This window comes from Camelus bactrianus, chromosome 17 (genome assembly GCF_048773025.1).
Source record: "Camelus bactrianus isolate YW-2024 breed Bactrian camel chromosome 17, ASM4877302v1, whole genome shotgun sequence".
NCBI lineage: Eukaryota > Metazoa > Chordata > Mammalia > Artiodactyla > Camelidae > Camelus > Camelus bactrianus.
In genome coordinates this window covers 32,214,890-32,235,571 of record NC_133555.1, presented here as the reverse complement: position 1 = coordinate 32,235,571, position 20,682 = coordinate 32,214,890, and the positions used below count along the sequence as shown (strand labels likewise).

At 57.9% G+C, this 20,682-nt stretch overlaps 1 protein-coding gene and 1 long non-coding RNA gene across 6 annotated transcripts in view; one reads left to right on the top strand and one right to left on the bottom strand.

Moving 5' to 3' along the window:
- Positions 1-7,892: 7,892 nt before the first annotated feature.
- LOC141573778 (uncharacterized) lies at positions 7,893-9,885 on the top strand. The gene is made up of 3 exons (XR_012499993.1): positions 7,893-8,020; positions 8,130-8,298; positions 8,396-9,885. It is a non-coding gene; the product is annotated as an uncharacterized LOC141573778 (long non-coding RNA).
- Positions 9,886-13,070: 3,185 nt separating this feature from the next.
- POC1A (POC1 centriolar protein A) overlaps positions 13,071-20,682 on the bottom strand; it is a 66,901-nt gene continuing 59,289 nt past the window's right edge. For all 5 annotated transcript variants that reach the window (XM_074344776.1, XM_074344775.1, XM_074344774.1 and 2 more), the window contains one exon: positions 13,071-13,812. In XM_074344776.1, the coding sequence (XP_074200877.1) occupies positions 13,714-13,812 (99 nt within the window). In that variant the 3' untranslated portion in view covers positions 13,071-13,713. The remainder of the gene's footprint in view (positions 13,813-20,682) is intronic.

The window sequence follows — 20,682 nt, the reverse complement described above, 5'->3', positions numbered from 1 at the left end:
TTTCCCACTAGGAGAGCTGATCAGGACCTGGGGCAGGGGCCGGGCACTCTAGTCCATGGTGCCTGTGGCTGGTGACAAAGCCAGCCTCTGCCCACGGCAGCTCTAGCAGGCTGGGGGAGATGTCCCATCAGGACCCTGCCTGAGAACCAGACTAGGGGTCACCCGCTTACCCCTGAAACTTGGAACAGCTTCTCCCCCATCCCTCGGTGAGACACCTGTCTGGGTTACAGTGAGAACAGGTAATGTCAAAGCCAGGCCAGGAGTGGACTGTGAAAGACCTGGCAACTCTCCTGCCCTGGATGGAAGTCCTGGCTGTACACCCCCACGTGTGCATGTACAGACACACATAGGGACACACAGTGCAGGCATAAACACGCACAGACCTACCTGTACGTGCTCGTATGCTCAAAGGCACATATACATATGAAATACACAGATACAGACCTATGCACGAGTGCAGAAATATACAATACACATGCAAACAGACCCGGTACATCTGGGCACTTGCCCTTTTGTTGGAGGGGTGCCCACAGAGGGGTTGTTCCAGGGTGGTGGAATCCACACTTCCCTCCCCCAGCCCTCCAGGCACCTGGGCTCACTCTTCCCTATTGCCTGTTGCTGGGATCTCTGTGGTGACAAGCTCTGGATGGACGGGAAGTCCATCCCTGCCTTCCTTCCAGCAGGGGGCTGCCAGGCCCTGGGCGATGGCAGGCATGGCCCAGGGAAGCTCGTGCTGGGGAACCAGCCTGTCTGTTCTCCCCCTGCCCGGCCCAGGTGTGCTGGGCAGAGAGGGTAGGACAGGGCCCTGGGGAGCAGGTGGGAGAGAGGGTCACACCCAGGAAAGTCAGAGAACAAGACCTGGCAGGATGGAAGCCAGGGCCTAGAAGATCTGGGAACTCCCCAAGGCCGCATGGAGAAGGCAGAGTGCAGGGAGCCATGCCTCTGTGGGAGCCTCCTGATCAGTTCCTGCTCATTTTTTGAGCACCTGCCCTGGGCGAGGGAGTGTGCCGGGCGGTGAAGTGGGACTTCAGAGGGAAATGAGACAGATTCTTCCCTCTCCCAGCTCCCCACCTAGGAGTGACTGCAGGCCCTGGGCCAACCTCCCCAGGTGGATTCACCATGGCCACTTACCAGCCCACTGGGGCCAGCCACCTTCACCACTGTGCTATGATTTGTCCCTGGCGGACATTACTAGTCAATCACAGCACCTTCTCTTGCTGAACCATCCTCTGGCCTCAAGACCCATCCAAGCAGGCAGGACCAATCGACTGACTTTGGTAGACAAGGGAGATAAAGCCTGTTTGCTGAGACCCCAGTTCATAGCTAGACCAGCCATGGCTTCTCTGTCCCCACCCCCAGCTCATTTCACCCTGACTTTCTTCTGCTTCTTACTTGGTGCCCCAGACACGGTGCCCCTGCCTCTATGCACTTCCTCATTCCACACCCCCACCCTCTGAAATCATCTCCAGCTTCTGAGGGGCCATGGCCTTAGAAAGCCTGCCCTGTTTAACCTCAGCAGAGTCTGCTCTTGCTCCGAGTCCTCCCAGGCAGGGCCCAGCATTTTCCACTCTCTGCCCACTTATGGGCTGCTCAGCCTGCAGGGGTCTGGGGTGGAGCAGGGCTGGGTGTGGAGCCTTCTCTCTCTGCGACTTTTCCTGTGTGAGCCTCCCTTCAACACTGGAGTCCTCCAGGAGGTCGCCCAGAGATTTTGGGCCTCACCCATCCTCCATTCCAAGCCCTCTCCAGTGTGGGGCTCCCCTAAGAGGAGGGGGTCTGCTGGGCTGGTCAGCCTGGGCAAGTGAGCATTTTAAGCCCTGCTCGGGGCTGTCTTGGAACTGATGTCAAGCAGGCCTGGTCCCAACACAAAGGCTGTCCCCTACTTTGCCCTCACCCCGTTGCAGCTTTCACCTCCTCAGGTCTGCGTTGCCCCAGATTCTCCAGTAACGTGAGCAGAGCAGGGCTTGTCTATCCATTCTCCAAACGGGAAAACTGAGGCCTAGGAAGGGAAATGTCTGGCCCAAGGGCTTGGCTCCAACCCCAGCCAGTTACTCACTCACCCACTGGGCCTGGGGTGAGTCACGGTGGCCCAGGTGATGGGAAGGAAACACATAAACACGGGCGAGTGGAAAGGCGGTCGGTGGGGGAGGGGGGATGTGCCTGCCTAGGGCTCCCACACACAGGCCCCTGTGGGCTTACTGGTCAGGAGCACACCTGATCGTCTCAAGTCGTGTTTCCTTCTGGCCCCATGTCCAGGCTTTGCACCAACCCTTGGAGGGCTGTCAACTCACTTGACAGATGGGGAAAATAAGGCCCATGGTTCTAACCCCTGCTGTGGCAAGGGGCTGGGCCCTGGACTAAGACCCACACCCCCAGCCAGCTCTCACTGTGGCTCCAGGCTCCTGCAGAGGAGACCCAAGCACGCTCTTCAGGGGGCCCTTTGCTCTGCCAGTCCTTTCCCATCACTGGGGTGGCAAGGGGCCAACACTGGCAGGGTGAGGGGCAGACTGGGGGCCTGGACAAGCTACTCGCCCTGTCAGGAGGGGAGGCTATATCCCGCAGGTGGCGTATGTGCTATCAAATGCTCTTCCCACTTCCATGGCACATGTAGCTGATCCTTCCCGCCACCCAGTTTCAAAATCTGTCCACTGACACAGTCCACATCCTCCTCTTTCACCCCTGGACCATCTCACTAGCCTCCTTGCTGGCCCCCTGCCCCATCCCCACAGTGCATTCCCCACACAGCAGCCAGAGGGGTCGTCCAGGACTCTCTGGCTGCCCTCCAATCTCCCTCGCTACCCCGCTGCCCCTACATCACCCTGCCCACTGTCTCTTCAGGGTCTTTACACTCAGCCCTCCTCAGCCCTCCTTTCCAGCCTCTTTTCTTTGACTGCTTTCTTATTCTTCCCCCTAAATCCACTCATCCTCCAGAGCCAGAGTGGGCACCCGGGAAGGAGCTGAGTCAGAATTGGGATCCTGACTTCCTTCTGGACTCTGTCCTGCCAGTCATGAGCACATGGTCCTGTGATTTCAAATGCTTTCGGCCCTCCCCTGCCATACTAGAGGATTCCAGAAGCTCTCACTTCCATTCCCCACCTGGGCCTCAGCCTGTCCAGCATGACCTGCCCAGAGTCACTCAGTGAGATCACCTGGAGCCAGAAGGCTCCTCACCATGATGGGATGGATCCCTGCTCCTGCAGGGCCTCAATTTCCGTTTCAGAGAGGGCGCTCCCTCCCCCATCTGAGTGTCGCTAGCTCAGCCTCCCTCTGCAGGTTGAACCCAAACTCCCACCTCTTGGTGGACCCAGGGGCCCCTCAGTTCCCAAGCCTGGGTTCCAGGCCTGCCCACTACCCCTCGTGAGCCTGGAAGAGGGGCTGAGCTGGGTCGGGGAGCCCCATCTGCTAACACTGAGGTCATCCCTAGAGGGCCAGGAGGAGCAGCTCAGCAATCCGGAAAAACCTGGCGGCTAGCGCTGATTTCCTTGGGGCTGGGAGGAAGGCAGAGGAGAGAGGAAAAGGACTCAGGTTAGCCTGGGTGGGCCGGTCCCCTGCCCCAAAGTCGTGAGTGAAGGCAAGCCCTTTCCTGTTGCAGGCCCCTCTGCTGTTGGCCAATCTCCCCTCCCTTTAACACTTCAGGGCTTATAGGCAGCACCTCCTGAGCCCACCTGGGGCTCTGAGGGTTAGAAGCCAGGGCTTTGGGGAACAAGGGTCCTCAGGTGTTGGCCTCTGGCCACCATGTCACCCTTGGCTTCCTGCCTGAAGCTTCTGATCCTTCTGAGGCTACTTTGGCCAGGAAGGGCCTGGAGCCCTGGATGGTTTGAGCAGGGGCGGGGGGACGGGAGGGCATCTTGGGCAGGCATTCCCAGCCAGAGCAAAGACAAGGAGCTGGGGTGGAGTCTGGGGTGGTGCCCTGGTCTGTCTTTGCCAAACCAGCTCTGGTTTTTTGATTAGGAGAGCTAGCAGTGGCAGGCTCCTGACAGCAAAGCCAGTCCAACCTTTGAGGTTGGGAGGGTGGGGGAGGCTGGGAATTCCCAGGGTACCTGGCGGGCGGATGTGCCAGGGGCCTGGGCTGGGTCAGCTTCTGGTGGGCCAAGGGGCACAGCCTGCTAGGTCTCTGTACCTGCCAGGCCTAACGCCTCATTAGCATCTGCCTGCCGCCAGCCTGGGCCTGTCTGGTCCCCTCCCCATCCGCCCACACAGCCCTGTTTTTCAGGAATCCCTCCTATGAGGCATTGATCGTGACAGTGACAGTGCTCACGTGACCATGATGAGGCTGGGGACATGGTCTGGGAGCCAGCTGGTCTGGCCCAGGCACGAGGTGGCTGGGTTGAAGCCTCAGTGCTCAGCCCCATCCAGGTTTCATGCCCAGTGCCACCCTACATGGGCTTAGCTGTCCAGCAGCAGCCTGGAGCTGGATGTGCAGCGTTCCCAGGCAGGCAGGCAGGCAGCCTTGGAAGCACTAGGAACTCCCCTTCTTGGTTTGGCCCCACGCAGCCCTATTCCTGCCACTGGGGCACATGCCCCAAGACCTGGGAGGCTCCCTCCCTGCAAAGACTACGGTCCCCTGGGAGAGAGGAGGGAGCCAATGAACCCTCAGGGTGGCTTCTAGTGGGGCTCTCTGAGGGCCAGCCCTCTGGCCTGAGCCCTAAGGGCAGCTCTGAAACCAGGGCTGGTGAGGGTGGGTTTGGCCAGAGCTGGAGCCCTCTGTCGAAACCTCCCCAGAACCACCAGGCCAGGCCCAAGAACTCAGGCTGGGGAGTGGCTGGATTCTCCAGGTGGTGAACACTAGTGGGTCATGGAGTCCCCAGGTAGGAGGGAGCTAGAACCCACAGATCTGGGAAGCTGTTGTGGACTTGGGTGGCCCCTGGAGGTGCCCCTGCCTCTCCATCTGTGAAATGGGGCAATACTTTCTGCCTACTCTAGTTCCCTGGGGTGCAGGCAGCCAGGCAGGTTCTGCATTGGAACCATCAGAGGGAAAGGCCTCTTTGGCCCAAGGGGCTGGGCACAGACCCCAACCACCCTCGTGCACTGCGAGCAGCAGTGGCCTTGGCCCGGCACCTGTACCAGACAAGGTCAAGTGCTGACCACCTGCCAGGCCCTGCACTGGACAAAGCAAGACAACCCAGTGTGGCTGTTAGACGACCAAGGAGTGAGTGTGCCATGCGTGTTGGGACAAGCAAAGGTAAGATGGGAGGATGGAGACTGGGGAGCCTGACCAGGAGGCCTGGTTGTTATCCTGACTCTACCAGCAGCCTCCCCTCTCCAGGCCTATTTCCTCCTCTATATAACGGGGTACAGGATACCATACAAGACTGCTGTGAGGCAGGAGGAAATGTGCCCTGTGAAGGGTCTGGCCCAGGGCTGAGCACATGTCTCCCTCTTATGCCTGGACGGTGGGGAATAGGGCCCTGGGGGCAGGCAGTGAGTCCCTGTGGGAAGGGCTCCGAAAGCGGAGGGATGGGAAGGGGACTGGAAGCAGCTATGCTAGGGAGTGTGGATAGAATGGGCTCTGAGCAGAGAGGCTGGCCCCAACAGGAAGGGAAACAGGGACAGAGGAGACAGAGTAACTTTTCTGAACCTAGAGCCATGACTGCCCTGTCTTGAGGCTGATGTGGGGCATGGATGCTCCCAACATCCCATGGGGCAAGGCCCTACCCACCAGCCTCATGCCTCTGCCTCTGTGCCCACACCTGCCCCCACCCCCAATAAGGAAGGGTAGGGAGGGAATCAGTCACAGCTCAAGCCTGGTCCCACCTCCAAACCTTGGCCACACCAGCCTCCTGCTGCCTCCTGCTGCCTCCTGCTGCCCCCTCCTTAGCTGTCATCACTATTCAATTCCCATCCTTTGCTCAGACCCAGCAGACAACAGCCCCTGCTTTGACCCTCAGGGAGCCTTTCCCATCAGAGGGTTTTGACACGTGCCTCCTGCCCTCTGAGGGCTCTTTCTGTCGAATTACCCAGAGTGGGGTCCATAGAACACTAGGCCCGCCAGGCACACCTCAATAAAGAGCGTCGTGTGGTCAAGTGTCTCCGAAACACTGTCAATTCTGTGGCCCCAGCTGCATAGCTTAGGAGTGTGTTAGAGGCTCTGAAAAGTCCTGCAGGGATGTAGCTGGCTTTTTGTTCATCTGGCATGTCCCAAACTCCAGTGACCACAGCATCAGTTTTTTTGCATAACCTCTACTTCCAGCCCATGGGACTGTGCCCTTCCGGAGAGAAAATGGCTTTATTCATACATGCCCAGTTCAAACCATGCTCCCTTCCCTGGACTTCCCTTCCCATTTTCAGATGAAAAGCTGAGGGTCATCAGGTAGCAGGTCAGAACCCCACACCCTTCCTCTGGTCTTCTCTAGGAGCCCTGAGGTTGGCTTTTCACCAGCAGGTCCAGCTGCCACAGTAGGACCAGAAGCTGCCCTGGCCTGGCTCCTGAGGAGGCTTGGATGATGAAATGGGCACCAGACTGAGATGAGCCGGACGCCTGGCCACACTCCCCCAACCCGCACTGCCCAGCTCTTGGCCATGACCGGCTCCTGTGGTCTCTAGCTCAAGGCTGCACAGAGCCAGACGGGGGCCAGACGGGGAGGCTGTTTCGCCTCAGCGTGGGGGCTGAGGACAGACCCCCTCCCTGAGCCCAGGCCAGAGTTGGGTTACGAGCCCTCAGGGTCTCCTAATGAGTTCCACATTGGAGTCAATGCCTCTGAGAGGAAATGGGAAGGGGCTGGGGAGGGGGAGAGGGGCCTGAGAGGGGATTGGAAACATGTGTTTGGAGGAAGAAAGGGGAGGGGTAGGGAGGGTTAGGGAGGGGGAAGAGGGAGAGGAGCGGAGGACCATCCCTAGAAATCCCAGTGCCCACCCGCTACAAGGGTGGCTGCTAGCCTCCCAGGCCCCTGCAGGAGGCCTCCAGGCCCACAGTGTTGGGGTGCAGCAGTAGGAGAGACCACTTAGGGGGCCCACTCCTCTCCTTTAGGCAGAAAAAATCCCAAATCCCTGGCCTTGTTTGACTGGGATTCTGAGCCATTCGGGGCAGGATAAAAACAGGTGGGTGGGAGGGTCCCTGCGGGCAGGAGGCAGCCCCTCCACAGCCAGCCAGCTGGCCAGCAGCAAGAGGCTCCTTCAGATCCAGCCCAGTGGCCCCTACCACACCAGAGAGCCGTGGGTGCGGTGAAGCCACTGCCCCATTGGCCCTGACCCCCATCTCAGCCCCTCTCAGCTATCAGGCACCCAGACTGGCCTGGTGGCTGGAAGCCTGGTTGGGAGAAGGCTAAGTAGGAGCCACGTCAGCATGTGTGGTGAGGTCTCCAGGGAGACAGACCCATAGCAGTTAGGGAGCAGAGTCTGTGGGCCTCACGGGGTACAACAGATCCCCCTTCCAGGAACACTGTTTGAGCCCCAGGTTTCTAGCCAGCCGACCAAGGCCGAGCCTGGGGTAGGCCTTGTAGCCAGCTGGCTGGCCTGTAGAACTCTGATGATGGGGCCTAGCCCTCCCTAGGCCATGGATCGGAGCCCTGCAGGGACAAAGCCTGTTCTCAGAGCTTTGTGCGGAATGTTTCAGCAAATCTTTCCAGAAGCCTTATGAGACCACTACTGCTGTTACCTCATGTTATGGATGAGGAGGCCAAGGCACAGAAAGGTGAAGTCAGAGCATTCCTGGCAGTAGGAATAGTAGGTGCAAAGGCCCTGTGGCTGGAATGTTCCTGTTGTGTCCAGGGAACACTAAGGAGGCTGGTGTGGCTGGAGGGGAATGAAGGGAGGGTGAAGGGTGGTCAGAGATGGGGGTGGGGGAATGGACAGGATGGAGAAGGGCCTCTTGGCTGTGGTGAACGTTGTGGCTTATACTTGAAGGGGGCTGGGGAACCACTGAAAGGGATTGGGCAGGGATGGCCTAAGCTGTCTTACAGGTTTTCTTTTTTGATTTATTATTTTTTAATCTTATAGCTTAGCCGACTCTGGCTGCTGTTGAGAACAGATGGAGTGGGCCAAAGGCAGAAGCAGACCAGGCAGGAAAGGAGCAGGCACCATCTCAGTGAGTCCTGGCTCCTTGGGGGTCCAGCTTTGGGATGGTCTTAGTGGTGGGCAGGTTGGAAGGGCTCTCACCTGACCTGCCCCAGCCTAAGGCCCCCTTCCCTCACCAGAGAGGCCTTCAGACCTGGAGTTTCTCCAAGCCAGTGGCATTCATCCCACCAGGAGACTTCAGGACATGCCTCATCCTGGGGCCTCACAGATGGCTCTACTCCCAAGCACACCCCAACTCTTAGGGGAACTGGACCCAACCTCAGGACCAGGGCCACCCCAGGAGCAAAGGTCAGCTTCACAATTCCAGCCAAGAGGTCTCATGGCAGCAGCCCTGACCTGGGCCAGCCCAGGCCCCTGTGACAGAGCACCTTCTGTTTTCTGTTAGCAGGCACATGTGAGCTGCTGCCTGGAGGGTCTGGAAGACTAATTACATTGCTTCTCCCGCTCGAAGTTTCCGAGGCTTCTGAGGAGCCAACCCAGGAGCAGCTGTCATGGAGGAAGATTCTGGGGGCTGAGCTGAGGGTGGAGGTCAGGGGGTGTGCTGGCCCTGGGGAACATGGTTGGCCCTCCCATGCCAACCTTGGGCATGAGGGCATGTCCTTGGGGTGACTCTGGCTGGAGTCACAGTTTGAGTGGAGAGGTGGAGAGGCACCGTATGAACTTCTAGGGGAGCTGGATGGTTCCAAAGAGACCTGCCAGGTCAAAGCAAGGCCCTGGGCTGAGCCTAATTTGTGGAGGGGAGGGGCAGCGCAGTTATCTAGGAGAGGCCAGCTGAGCAGATGTGCCCTGGGTCAGGCCTGAGACTCAAACGACACGGATTGGGTGAACATGGGGGAAGGCCATGGCTCCAAAGTCAGTCTCCCTTCCAAAGCTGAGTCTGGGTGCCCAGCTGGGGAAGGATGGAGATGGACAGGGGCTGACGTCAGTATGCGTGGCTGAGCGACACTGCCGGCACCAGCCTGGGTCCTGCGGGCAGGCCTCTCTCTGCCCACTGGGCACCCACGACAGATGCCTAAGTCCCGCTTTCGGGAACACACACTTGTGCCTGAAACAGCAGCTCAAGGGCTGAGAAAGGGAAGCTGCAGGAGAGTATGACTTCCTCTCTTGCCTGAGTTCCTTGTCCAGCAGCGCTCAGCTTCCTCATGGGTGGTAGGAGAGGGTGCGTGGGGACCGGGGTTCCTGCCACAAGCTGCAGGCCCGGGCAGATGGGGCTCGAGGTGGCCTCACCTGAAGTGAAAGCACTCCTGGGGCCTTGCTCTATAAATAGGTTCTTGGGAGAGTGTTTCCACACAGCGGCTCTCAGCTGGAGGAGGGGCTGGCACTGAAAGCATCCTAATGGCTTTGCCCCAGGCTCTCTGGGCTGGCTCCAGCCTCATCTGGAGCATGGCTGGGAGAGCCCCACGTCCTGGGTCTCTTGAAAGACTTCTCCAGAGCGGCCAAGCAAGGGAACCCAGGGTGCCAGGGCAGCCAGCTGGGGTGCGCTGGAGCCCACCCAGCAACAGAACAAGGCTGCGTCAGGCGGCGATGCTCGCAGGAAGTGGAGTGATGTCCCGGGGGCCGGTGCCGCCAGCTGGCCACTGCTGCTTTGGCAAGGTGGTTCCCTCCTCAGCAGCCTGGGGCAGGCTAGGGTGGAGGGGGGGTGCTTGGAGAGAACCCCTTGGGGGGATTTTTGTCCCCCTTAAATGGCCACACCCCAATTAAGGCTGGAGCCATCAGGGGCCCATCTTGAGCAAACCGTTTAGGAAGATGAGGCTATTGACAGGGAGCCGGGACGGCAGGCCAGTGTGACTCACTGTGCTCTCGCTTGCTCAGCGGGCTGGGTTTCCGGGATTCCCGGCAATCACAAACACCCACCCCAAAGCCTGTGCTGGCCCTCCAGAGTAGCGGCCTCGGCCTCGGCCTCTGTGATGGCTGAAGAGGTGGCCTTGGAGTGCTTGCCTCCTTGGGTGGGGAAGGGCTGCCTGCCATCCCAACTTCCTCTTCACCACTGGATCAAGAGACCGTAAGTCTGGCTACTGAGAATTTCAGAGCCAGAAGGACCCTAGGACCATCAAACCCCATTTCTATGGACACACAGGCCAAGTTCTAGGGAAAGGGTAAAACCTGCCAGAAGACTCCCTCCAGTCACACAGTGATCGCACGCTTGTTCTGAGCGCCTCATGTGCCCAGCAAGACAGGTACTAGCTTACAAACGGTCTCCACAAGGTTACTGAACAGGTTCAAGGTCATAGAGCTAACAGGGGACAGATTTAGACTCCGGCTGTGGGTCAGGGGCCCGTCTCCTCTGATCTGCCCTCTCGCCAGCCTGCTCTCACGTATCTGGCCACCACGGAGATCAGAGGACAGAGGGACAAGGACAGTGCCGGGTGGGAGGATAACAGAGTTTCCAGGACAGGAAGACAGGCCTGCAGGGAGCTAGCAACACAGCCTGTCCAGTGCTCCTGGGAGTGGTGACCCAGGAATAAAGGGCAGCACGCTTGCCACGGGCAGGGGTTGGACTCAGCTGCTTCTTGCTGGCTTTGTCATCCAGCCCACCTGACCTGCCTCCCTTGGTTTTTCTGGCAGGAAGTGCAGATTCATCCCCGGAACCCCAAGAATCTGGTGAAGGGTAGGTGGGGGATCATGATTTAAATCACAGATAACTGTTCTTTTATTTCACGTTAGGAAAATTAGGGCATGAAGGGGTGGGGTAGGAATTGCCCTGAGATGCTCTTCCTAACAAAAAACTCCTAACCTAACCTCCTCTTTCTAGGAAGGAAGGAAGGAAGGAAGAAAAATAAAGATGCCTGCAATTTGGTTTTCTGGGAGCTCAGTTACCAAAATCCAAAATTAGGAGAGATGACGGCCGAGCTAAGGCATCTACATTTCCAGAGGGCTGGCAGCCCCAGTGGGGGACTGGTAAGAGCCCAGCCCCAGGGGAGCCGTGGGGAGGGCTAGCAGGGAGTGTCATTTTGGGAAGCACCGCAACAAAGGACCTCTGTTGTTGCCCTCAACCTGGCCAAGCCACCTCAAGGACCCGAGGCCCCATACTCCTCCTCGTCTCGTGCAGGCCCCGTAGCCAGTCCTGCCTGCCACCAGCCCCAGCAGTGTCGCCCAGCTCAGGGTCCTGCAGCACCTTCACAGGGAAAAGGGGTTGGAAATGAGGCTGGAGAGACAGAGCTCAGAGAGAGCAGAGCACCCCAGGGTCCCCTGTCCCCCTGCCCCCAGCAGCAACCTGGCCCCTAGATTCTCAGAGCAGTGAGGTCCTGGGTCGGGCCCCACATGAGCAAGAAAAGGAACTCTCTGGGGAAGAACTGGCCCAAATGAGAGCCCGAGTCGAGTCCCCCACAGCTCTGACCTCGGTGTGGTCATACACACTGGCTTGGACGAGGCAGCTCTATGCTGTTTTAAAGACATATGCAGCTCTCTAAGAACCATCCTTTGCCCCAGTTGCAGGTCTGGCTGGTGGCTCTGTCGAGGCCGGAGTGTGATGTGCAGGCCATTCTAACAAAGCCCTCCCAGACAGCCCGCGCCCAGAGCCCGCCTCCACCTGGGGGGCCCAGGTCAGACGTCCTAGGACACGCTGATCCTGCACTGTGGGGGGGGGGCCCTTTCCAGACTGTTTACACCTAGTAGCCACGGTGGGGCTTCCAGACCATTTCCCAAATCCCTAGCAGACCCTCAAATCCACATTTTCTCCCACACAGAAAGGCAGATTTCAGAGAGAAATTCAAGGCGAGATCCTTGTATACACTGAAGATGGCAACGACGGCAGCCCTTGCCAGGCCTGTGAGCAGAGCTGCCACCCGGTGCCCTGGAGATGCTGCTCCTGCCCTGCTGTCCCCAGCAAGGGGCACCATCTGGGTCTTTGGAGAGGATCTCGCCCTGGGCTGGAGCCCCACCACCTGGGAGCCCCAGCTCTGCTGGCCACAGCACGACAGCTGAGGGCTCAGCAGTGGTAGGACAGCGAGCGTGGGCCGGGATGACGAGCCCGACCCACAGGCACTGGACCCTCTGCGCAAGCTGACTTAGGGTTGCCCAGACTCCCCGTAAAAGCCTCCCATGGGAGCCCATGACTTCCCAAGGCAGTTGGGGGGTCTTAACCTGTCAATTTAGACCAGCAGGCCTGCTGGGCTCTTCTACACACCAGCAGGGCCACGTGGGAGGACTGTAGCAGGTCCTGGGGGCCTCCAGAACGTCCTGAGCCAGCAGCGTCTTCCCCACCTACAGCAGGCCCCGTCGGCCTAGAGGGACTGGTGGGGCCCGGGAGCGACGGGCCTCTGTTAAGCACCTACTGCAGAACCGACCTCATCACCACCTGGTGCGGGTGGTTACCACCACCACCTAATATAAGCACCTGAGGCTTACAGAGCTCATGTCACCATGTTGAGGTCACACAGATTGACCAAAGGCAGAGCCTGAGGCCTGACCCCAGATTGCAGCTCCCTCTCTGCCCAGTGGGAAGAGGCAGCTTCCCCGGGTTCGGGTTCGGGTTCGTTCATCAGGACTCAACACAGGCTGCCTCTTGTCAGTCCAAGCCCTTAGGCATCCAGGCTCTGCTCCTACCTGGAAACTGCAGAGTCTGGGAAGCTCATCAGCTGCCTGGTACTGACAGCTCTAGGGAAGATCTAACAGTGCCTTCCCCTAGCCCCCAGGGCAGGGCAGGTGTGTTGCAGGATAAATACATCCTTGGCTGGCCACGCCCCCAGAAGCGCAAAGCTGAAGGCACAGACTGCACTCAGACATATAAGAAACACTTGCCTGGCTTTCCTGCAAGGATGCACGAGAAGGAGCCTATGGAATCCTCACAAGCAAGTAGAAAGGCAGGTGCCTGAGACCTCCAGGTCCCAGGTGAAGCAGCCAGCAGCCAGGCCAGCCAGAGGGAGGGCATATGTGCAGGGGCTCTGGCTGTCTTGCTTCCCAAGGCTCTGAACAGCTGTAAACAGGGTGTGCTGGGCTTCAGAGGTCATCCCAATAGAGGCCCTCCCAAGACGCCATTTTTATTCTCCCTTCATGGGCCCTGGGGATGGGGGTGGGCGCTGATTAGGTCTCACTCAGAACAAGCCATTTCTACGACAAGCTCAATAAAGTGTATTTTTTAATGTTCAGATTCCTTTGCCCTCACACATGCAGAGGGGGAAGCCACCAGGACCCAGTGGACATGTGTGGGGCAGAAATCAAGGCCACTACAAAGCCACCCCCTCCCCACCAGAGTGCTTGTTCCTGGATAAAACAGACTCAGGTGGGCCTATGCTGGGCCTTTTGTCATATTTAGAGGAAACTGCGGGCTTATCCAACCAACGAGTAGTCCATTTCTACGCTGAGATGGGAAAAGCCTGTCACGTGGCAGAAAGGGTGACAAGCCCCAGTAAGATAAATGAAAAGCAAGGTGGCTTGAAGCCACCTCCTCCGGCGGAGAGCTGCCATCTGAGGGCTCCTTAGGACTCCAAGGCCACAGACATTTTCAAGTGGTTCCTTCACATTAAACTAAATGTGGTCCATGGTGCAGATGTGGGCCCCGCCTATAGGGGCCCCCCACTGCCAGGTGGAGAGTATCCAGGTGTGGACAGCAGGTGAAGAGCAAAAGAGCACCACCCCTGGGGCTCCGGACGGATGTGATTCCCAGAGCCGAAGCCCCTTTATTTATTCACCCACGTCCCACAGTACAAATCCCCGGCCTGCCACCCCGCAAATCGACCGAGCTCTTGATTCTTGCTCCCCTGATCACGGTGTTGTTCTCTGCATGATTAGCTGCTGGTTCTCCAGACACTGCTTCAGCTTGTCTTCTGTCAGTGTCAACCGCTGTTCCAGGATGGAGACTGTCTGCAAAACAAATGGTCAGCCCCAGAGGATGGAGGGGCCACTAGGCTGCCTTGGGGATCCCCTCAACCAGTCCTGCTCAGCTGCCTCGGTCCGCCAAACAAAGACAAGCTCTTCCTACCCAGGGATCCTGCCTGGCGCCTTGTCTCTGGGCTTCCTGTCCACCCCTGCTGGTTCCGGACGGTTGTTCTCTGATGTTGGTGAGCAGGGGAAGGACACAGGGAGGAAGAGTAGGCAGCAGGCCCCACGGCCCTTGGTCATTCCCCAAGACAACCAAAGGCCAGGCACCCCCAACCCTGGTGGTCTGGCGTTTAGACTGGGCTTCCAGAGCAGAACCACTTTCTCGGTTGGGCCACACTCTGTCCATAACCAATTGGAGACCATCTACCATCTCTGTTCCAAAGGTGAGAAAATTACCAACAAATGAAGACGCCCCCACCTTGGGTCCTGCCCATGCCTCGGGCCCTTGCTCGCTACACCCGGAGGGCTTCCCAGGCTGGGAGGTGATTCCCCCGAGCCCAGGGGGGCCTCTTCCTGTCCAAGTCCACTGAGGACCATTGCAAGGATGATGTGCTGTCTGGGGGTTAGGCCCGAACTCCCTGTTTCTGAGCCGTTTTTCCTCTCTAATGGGAATGATGTCAAGCTCACAGTGGTCCTGGAGACTGCAAGCATGGTGCCCAGCATGTGTTGGCCTGACCCACGCTGGCCACTGTGCCAATGCTTGTCATCATGTTGGCTTCCAGAGGCCGAGTCTTTGCTCCCTGGCCTCTCTCGTACACCCAGTCTGAAGGCTGGCCTGCAGACCTGGCCGTCTGGCCCGTCCAATGCTCTCACCCCTGGTGCTGCATGTGATTCGTGGGCCAGGACCAGTCTCACAGACATGGCTCCCAGACAAGGCTGCAAAAACCTGCGCCCCTCCTCTGGCTTTGGACAGAGTGTTGGCAGAGGGGCAGTGGTGTCCAGGAGCCCATGTGCTCCCCAGAGAGGGGCTAGCTGACTGCCCTCAAGTACTCCCCCCAAAAGCCCACCTCATTAGTCAATGCCCACTCCAGCACTCGCTCAGCCTGATGCACGCTGGGCATCAAGTCCCTGCTTGTCACTCCCCTCGTCCAGGGTTGGTTGGGTGCCTGTGCACGCCAGGCCCTGGGCAAGTCCATTGTGAATGGGGCAGGCTCAGTTCCTGTGCCGTGGAGCCTGCAGGCATCAGAAACAGGTCAGGTTCAGAAACAAAACTTTCTATTAATTTCACCCATTTGTCTGTGGGCTCCCCCAGGAGGTTCTGCCACCTTCCCTGAGGCTCCATAGAGGCTCTGGGCCTTGGTCCAGTGGAAAGGAAAGTTTCCTGTCATACGTTTAATAAAACATTGAAACATTTTGGGAGGGAGTTTCCCCTCTGAGGCCGCTATAAATTCTCTCAGCATACCGCATGGATGTCACTGTTCACGGAGGCCACCGTTCACAGAGGCTGCTCCTCCTGGGGGCAGGCCCCTTCTAAAGAGCTGGCCCAGCAGCAAGGGCTCCATGCCCTGGGGTATGGGACAGAGCCTGAAAAGTTGCTGCCTGTGGAGCATGAACTGAACTCTGAGAGGCAGAGCTGAGCTGGAAGAGACCGTCACGCTTCCCCTGTGCTGGCCGGCCAGCCGTGGAGGGGGTCTGCGTCTCGTAAAAGTGGTGGCGGAAACAGCCCCCGGCTGGCCCAGAGCAGCATTCCTGGAAGTTTCCACTGGCTGCTGTGAAACTCACACTGAGCCAAGCTCCAAAATCATTTTTCATCCAGACTTTTTCCGATGGCTCCAGACTCCAGGCCCCAGTAGGGGAGCCAGCCAGCTTTTCCTCTTCTGCTCAACCCCCAGCACTGCCCCCAGCACACACACACACTTCACAGGGACGAAATTTCCAAATGTCGAGGCAGTGGGTGCTGGGCCAACATCAATACCAGGGGTGTCACGCATTTCATGAGGCCTCCGCTTAGTTCCACAGGGGACCCAGATTTCAGCTTGGTAGAAATACGGTTATTAAGTCTGATGTTAAATTTCTCTGAACAGAAAAGTATCATCTACTTCCCCTCCTGCCCGCTGAATGGAGGGTGCTGGCCCAGTTATGGGTCCTTCCTTTGGGAGCTTTGAAGGGATGCTTCATAGCACGTTAAAGACAAACAGGCTGAAAAAATGTCCACCCCCTCTTAAACCTGCAGCTCCTCCCTCCCCTGCCGCTCTCTGGCTTCTCCCCTTCCCAGGCAAGCTTCTGGAAGAGTCACATCATCTCCGTGTTTGATCTCCGCTCCCCCTATTCCCTCTGCCTCCAGCTACTCTGAGAAGATGCTGGGTGGCAGCCATCATCCAAGGATTAAGTCTACCCGGCTCTTCCCAGTGACATCTGATCCCACCAAATCCCCTCTGAGCTGGAAGGATGGGCCAGGGAGAGGAGGGCACTTTGGATTTCTGTACTTTAGAACACCGACTGGTAGTCTCTGTTTCACAAATTTGTCTGAATAATCCTACTCCAATAAAGCATGGGCCCTCATTTTCATAGAAAATGGTTATCGCTCCTGAGAAAGTGAAACCTAGAAAGCCTGACCTCTGATTTGCTGACATGCCTTCCCTCCACCAAGGAAAGGGCTTCCCCAGTGATGGAAAGGCTCCTATCAGAGCAGCCAAGTAGCAGTGGTCAGCCTGAGTACACTCAGGGCTGGCGGTGCAGACAGTGAGAGGGTAGCGCATCCCTAGCAAGGATGGGTCCCCGGCCACCTCTGCCATGTGAACTTTCCCTGTTGGTTCAGAGCAATATCCCCACACCAAATGTCAGGGGCACAGCAAGCCTCCGCGAGTATGTGCTGTCCCAATGTTCAGAGAGTGGAGCAGAGCCCACAGTCCTTCCCCGCCAGGCCCGGTGCCACACCAAGCAGGCTGCTCGCAGCTGCCCCGACCTCGTGCTCCAGGTCCAGCCCTGGGAATTTTCCTGCCACACTGTGTCCCGCTCCCCAGGCCCAGAGACAAGGCCCACCTGCCTTGGAGGGTGAGGAGAGGCACTGGAAAGGCAAACACCTCTGCAGTCCTTCTGAGTCTACTCTCCTAAGGGCGAATGAGATCTGACCTGGTTCCAGCCTCTCACAAAGTCCCCAAGGAGGTGCACGCTGGGTGTGGTGGCAGATGCCAAAGAGGGAAATGGCCCTGCCTGACACGGGTGTCCTTGGGTCTCTGATTTAATTTTAAGCAGAGCAAAGGGAAACTAGAGAAAGAGATGAGTCCAGGGTTCTGGCTGTTGGGCGGACCTGTCTGGGCAAGGTAGCTGGGAAAGATGGCCATCACCGGGGACCAAATTCTTCCTCAGAGATGTCCCTCCTGTCTGCTGACCTTGGAGAAACCAGGCAGCTCATGCCCTCTCCCTGGCTCTGGTGCCATCCAGGCACAAGGTCCCCTCTGTAACTGGGTGTAGAGCCCAGGCACAAGGGAAGACCAGCGGGAGAAGCCAGGACTGGGCTCTGGGGGCCCCTCCCGATTCCTGACACACTCTGCTCCGGGGGCTGCTCTAGGCAGCTGACGTTCGTTCCCGCAGCGTGCATGATGTGCCAGGCACTCTACAAGGACCCTTCAGGATAGGAGCCTGTTTTTCCTAATGAGGAAACCAAGGCACAGTGATACTAACTCGCCCAAAGTCACACAGCTTGTAAATGACTAACGTGGACCATGAACCGTGGTGGCCTGGCTTCAGAGTGCAGAATGAGGTACCAGGAACTGTGTACCCTGTTCTGTCCGCATTGAGCACGTATAAGGAAAGGGCTGGCTACTTCCTGTTCCCCACTGGCTCTGGCAGTGCCTGAGGGCTACAGGCCCTGTGACCCCAGGATATCTGCTTGTCCCCCGCCCGATGCCCAAGCTTGAGCAGCCTAAGGACAAACTCCTGGATCTCTCTTCTCACCCAGTGGCAGCCACTTGTCAGGCCACTTAGCTCGATGGCTCTGGATTAAATGAGCAGAAGTGCTTGGAAGGGACATCCGTCAGGGTCACCCAGCAGTCCCCTCATACTATCAGGCCACTCTCAGAGGCAGTTCCCAGGCCTCAGATGCCCCCAGTGCCCATGAAACAGACTCTCTTATCCGGCTAAATGTTTAGGTTTGGAATGATCACAAAAGTCACAATTTTATGCTATGAAAAGGCAAAACTATAGGGACAAAAGGGACATACCAACAAGAACCTTTAAACAGACAGGGAATGAGAAAATACCCTAACACCTTAATTTTAGATGCCGTCTCTCACTGGGGCGCTTGTGTCACTACAGCGTAAGTGATCAGTCTCAAACCACTCTGTGGTACTCACCCAGGTCACTGCTAACACCCTGCCCCTCACAAGATTGGGCTCCACTTTAAATAAGGCACTTCCCTCCCTGAAGTGGAGCAACAGGACCCCACACCTGGACACTGTTACCCTTCTGCCAACACTATCTGCCTCTAGGGGTCATGGCCTCCACCTGCAAGTCAGGTGAGGTCGTAAGAGATCCAGAAATGTCGTTTTCCAAGTTGCACCTGCCAGGGGGTCACCTGGGGGGCTTCTTTCAGAACCACCTTCTCCTGCTGTTACCAGCAATTTCTAGGAAGCCACAGCCCTTCTCATGGAAAATCGGTCCTTTAGAAACTCTCCTGTTTGCTGTTGAATTCTGTTGTCTCTCCAGACCAAGGCTTGGCACAGTCAGCCTGCTGCCTGTTTTTGTCAGTCAGGTTTACTGCCGTGCCTGTTTGCTTACATACTGTCTATGGCTGCTTTCCGGCTACAATGGCATGTTGGGTAGTTGTGACAGACTCTACGGCCCACAAAGCCCAGAATATTCACTGTTAAGAAAAAGTGTGCCGACCCTGGCCCTCGACTGACTCTTCGCTCACTCATCCCCTCTCGTGCTCTCTTGCCTCCATCACGCCTCACCACGGCCACACAGCCACTCCCAGACCAGACCCCATGTAGCAGCCAGCAGGGTCTCACCCCTCCTCGGCTTAGGAGCCCCACTGCCTTCCTGCTGCTCTGGGACTGAAGGTGAGGCTGCCAAGCATGGCCTGCAGGGCCAGGCCCCTTCCAGCAGCTGCTCCTCCTCCCAGAGCCACTGCTGCCGTCACCTTTACTGAAGGCCTCTTGCACGCACTCCCCGTGCAGATGTAGTGGGAAGACTGGAGCCTTCTGGAGAGGCCACAGGACACCCACAACACGGGCCCTCCTGACACCATCGTCTGCTCCCACACATTTGTCAGGTGCCCCCCATGTGCAGCAACCGACACTCTGGCTCTTCGGGGCTTCCAGGTACTGATGGGGTTACAGTACCAGTCCTATCCTGGTGGGCTTTCGGCAAAGCTGCTCAGCCATTACCAACAGTGAATAACATTCTGGAGGAAGGGGAAACAACGAGGGTGATCGGCCAGCCGTTCTATCTGCATTTCCCAGCTATTTGGTTAGTTCCTTACAAAATGCTTCCCCGGGTGCAGGCCTCACTCCAGGCTTCCCCACTGCACTCCCCAATCTGTCCAGCTGGGGGCAGCTCTTTTTCCCAGTGCCCCAGTCCCTGGAGCCACCTTTAAGCAGGGCCCCACATGGAGCATTGGGCCCCTCTTAGGTCAGTGGTATTGGTTTCTGTGGCTGCACATCCCTCCTGGGCCTCCCTTGAACGTGGAAGACAGGCGGCATGAGGTGGACACAGTGGCTGGGCCAGAGACAGACTGATGGCAGAGGCAGAGAGCTGACATCCTCTGCCTGGGGGCGAGGGGAGCGAAAACTGCTCTTTCTCTCCCAGGAAGCCAGGAGACTGGGCCTCGGGGTCTGAACAGGGCAAGACAGGGAGTGGGCTAAGAGGGCTGAAATGGTTGGGGGTCAGAGCACCACACGAGCACAAGTCTGCCAGGGCTCCAGCATGGGGAGACACTCAGCCAAGAGAAGGGACGTGTCGGGTGGAGGCAGCACTGGGCAGTGGGAGTGGTGAGCACATGGGCCCTGGGGCGGGCAAGGGGCTGCAGGACGGGGTGATGGAGGTGCCAGAAATAAATAACGTGATAGGATCTGGGCTGCCCAAGCCCACTGTGGCTGCTGTGCGGGGCCAGGCTCTGCCCGAGGAGATGCCTCACCTGACTCAAGCAGGCCCTCCCTTCCCCTGGACCCCGACAGTCAGTGCTGTAGTCCCCCCGGCATTTCCCACTCAGTGACTGCTTCCCAGTCTCGCTCCTTCTGTCTTGGCTTCCTGGTGACTCTGGGTCCCTCTTCACCCCTTTGCCCTCCACCCTGCTTCTGCTGTATTTCTTTCCTGTTCAAGAGCTCAAGAATAAAGGCCAACTCCTCGGCGTGGCATTCACCTGGCACCCAAGGCCCGGGTTGCTTGTCACTACTGCTCTCCTGGGGCAAACCACACCTACCCGACGCCCCACTCCGGCCCCCCTCCCCCAAGAAGTCCTCCTTATCCCCACCCCAGCACCCAGGTCCCTGCCCTCCTCCTCTCTCAGCAGGTCCTGGCTGTAGCAAAGGCGTGGGCCCTTGGAAAGTGCTGTCAGAGTGACTCCCAGTCCCCACCTTTGACCTGGGTGGTAAGAGCACAGGCTCAGGAGCTGTACCACGTGGGTCCAAATCTGAACTTGACCGCTAACTTGCTGAGTGGCCTTGGACAAGTTATCTGACTCATGGCTTTAGACTCCTCCTCTGTACAACGCATCTCTTGAAGAGCCACTGTAATACTTTATGAATAGCTCTGGGCTGTTGGGGGGCCCTAGGCACACACTGGGCTTGATGAAGCCCTGAAGAAGGTGGCCTGTGGTCAAGCCTTGTAGGGTCTGAGCCATCAGGGCACGTGGTGGTCTGGCTGCTTCTTAAAGTTCTCCTGTGATGGAAAGTTCCTTTTAATCATTTC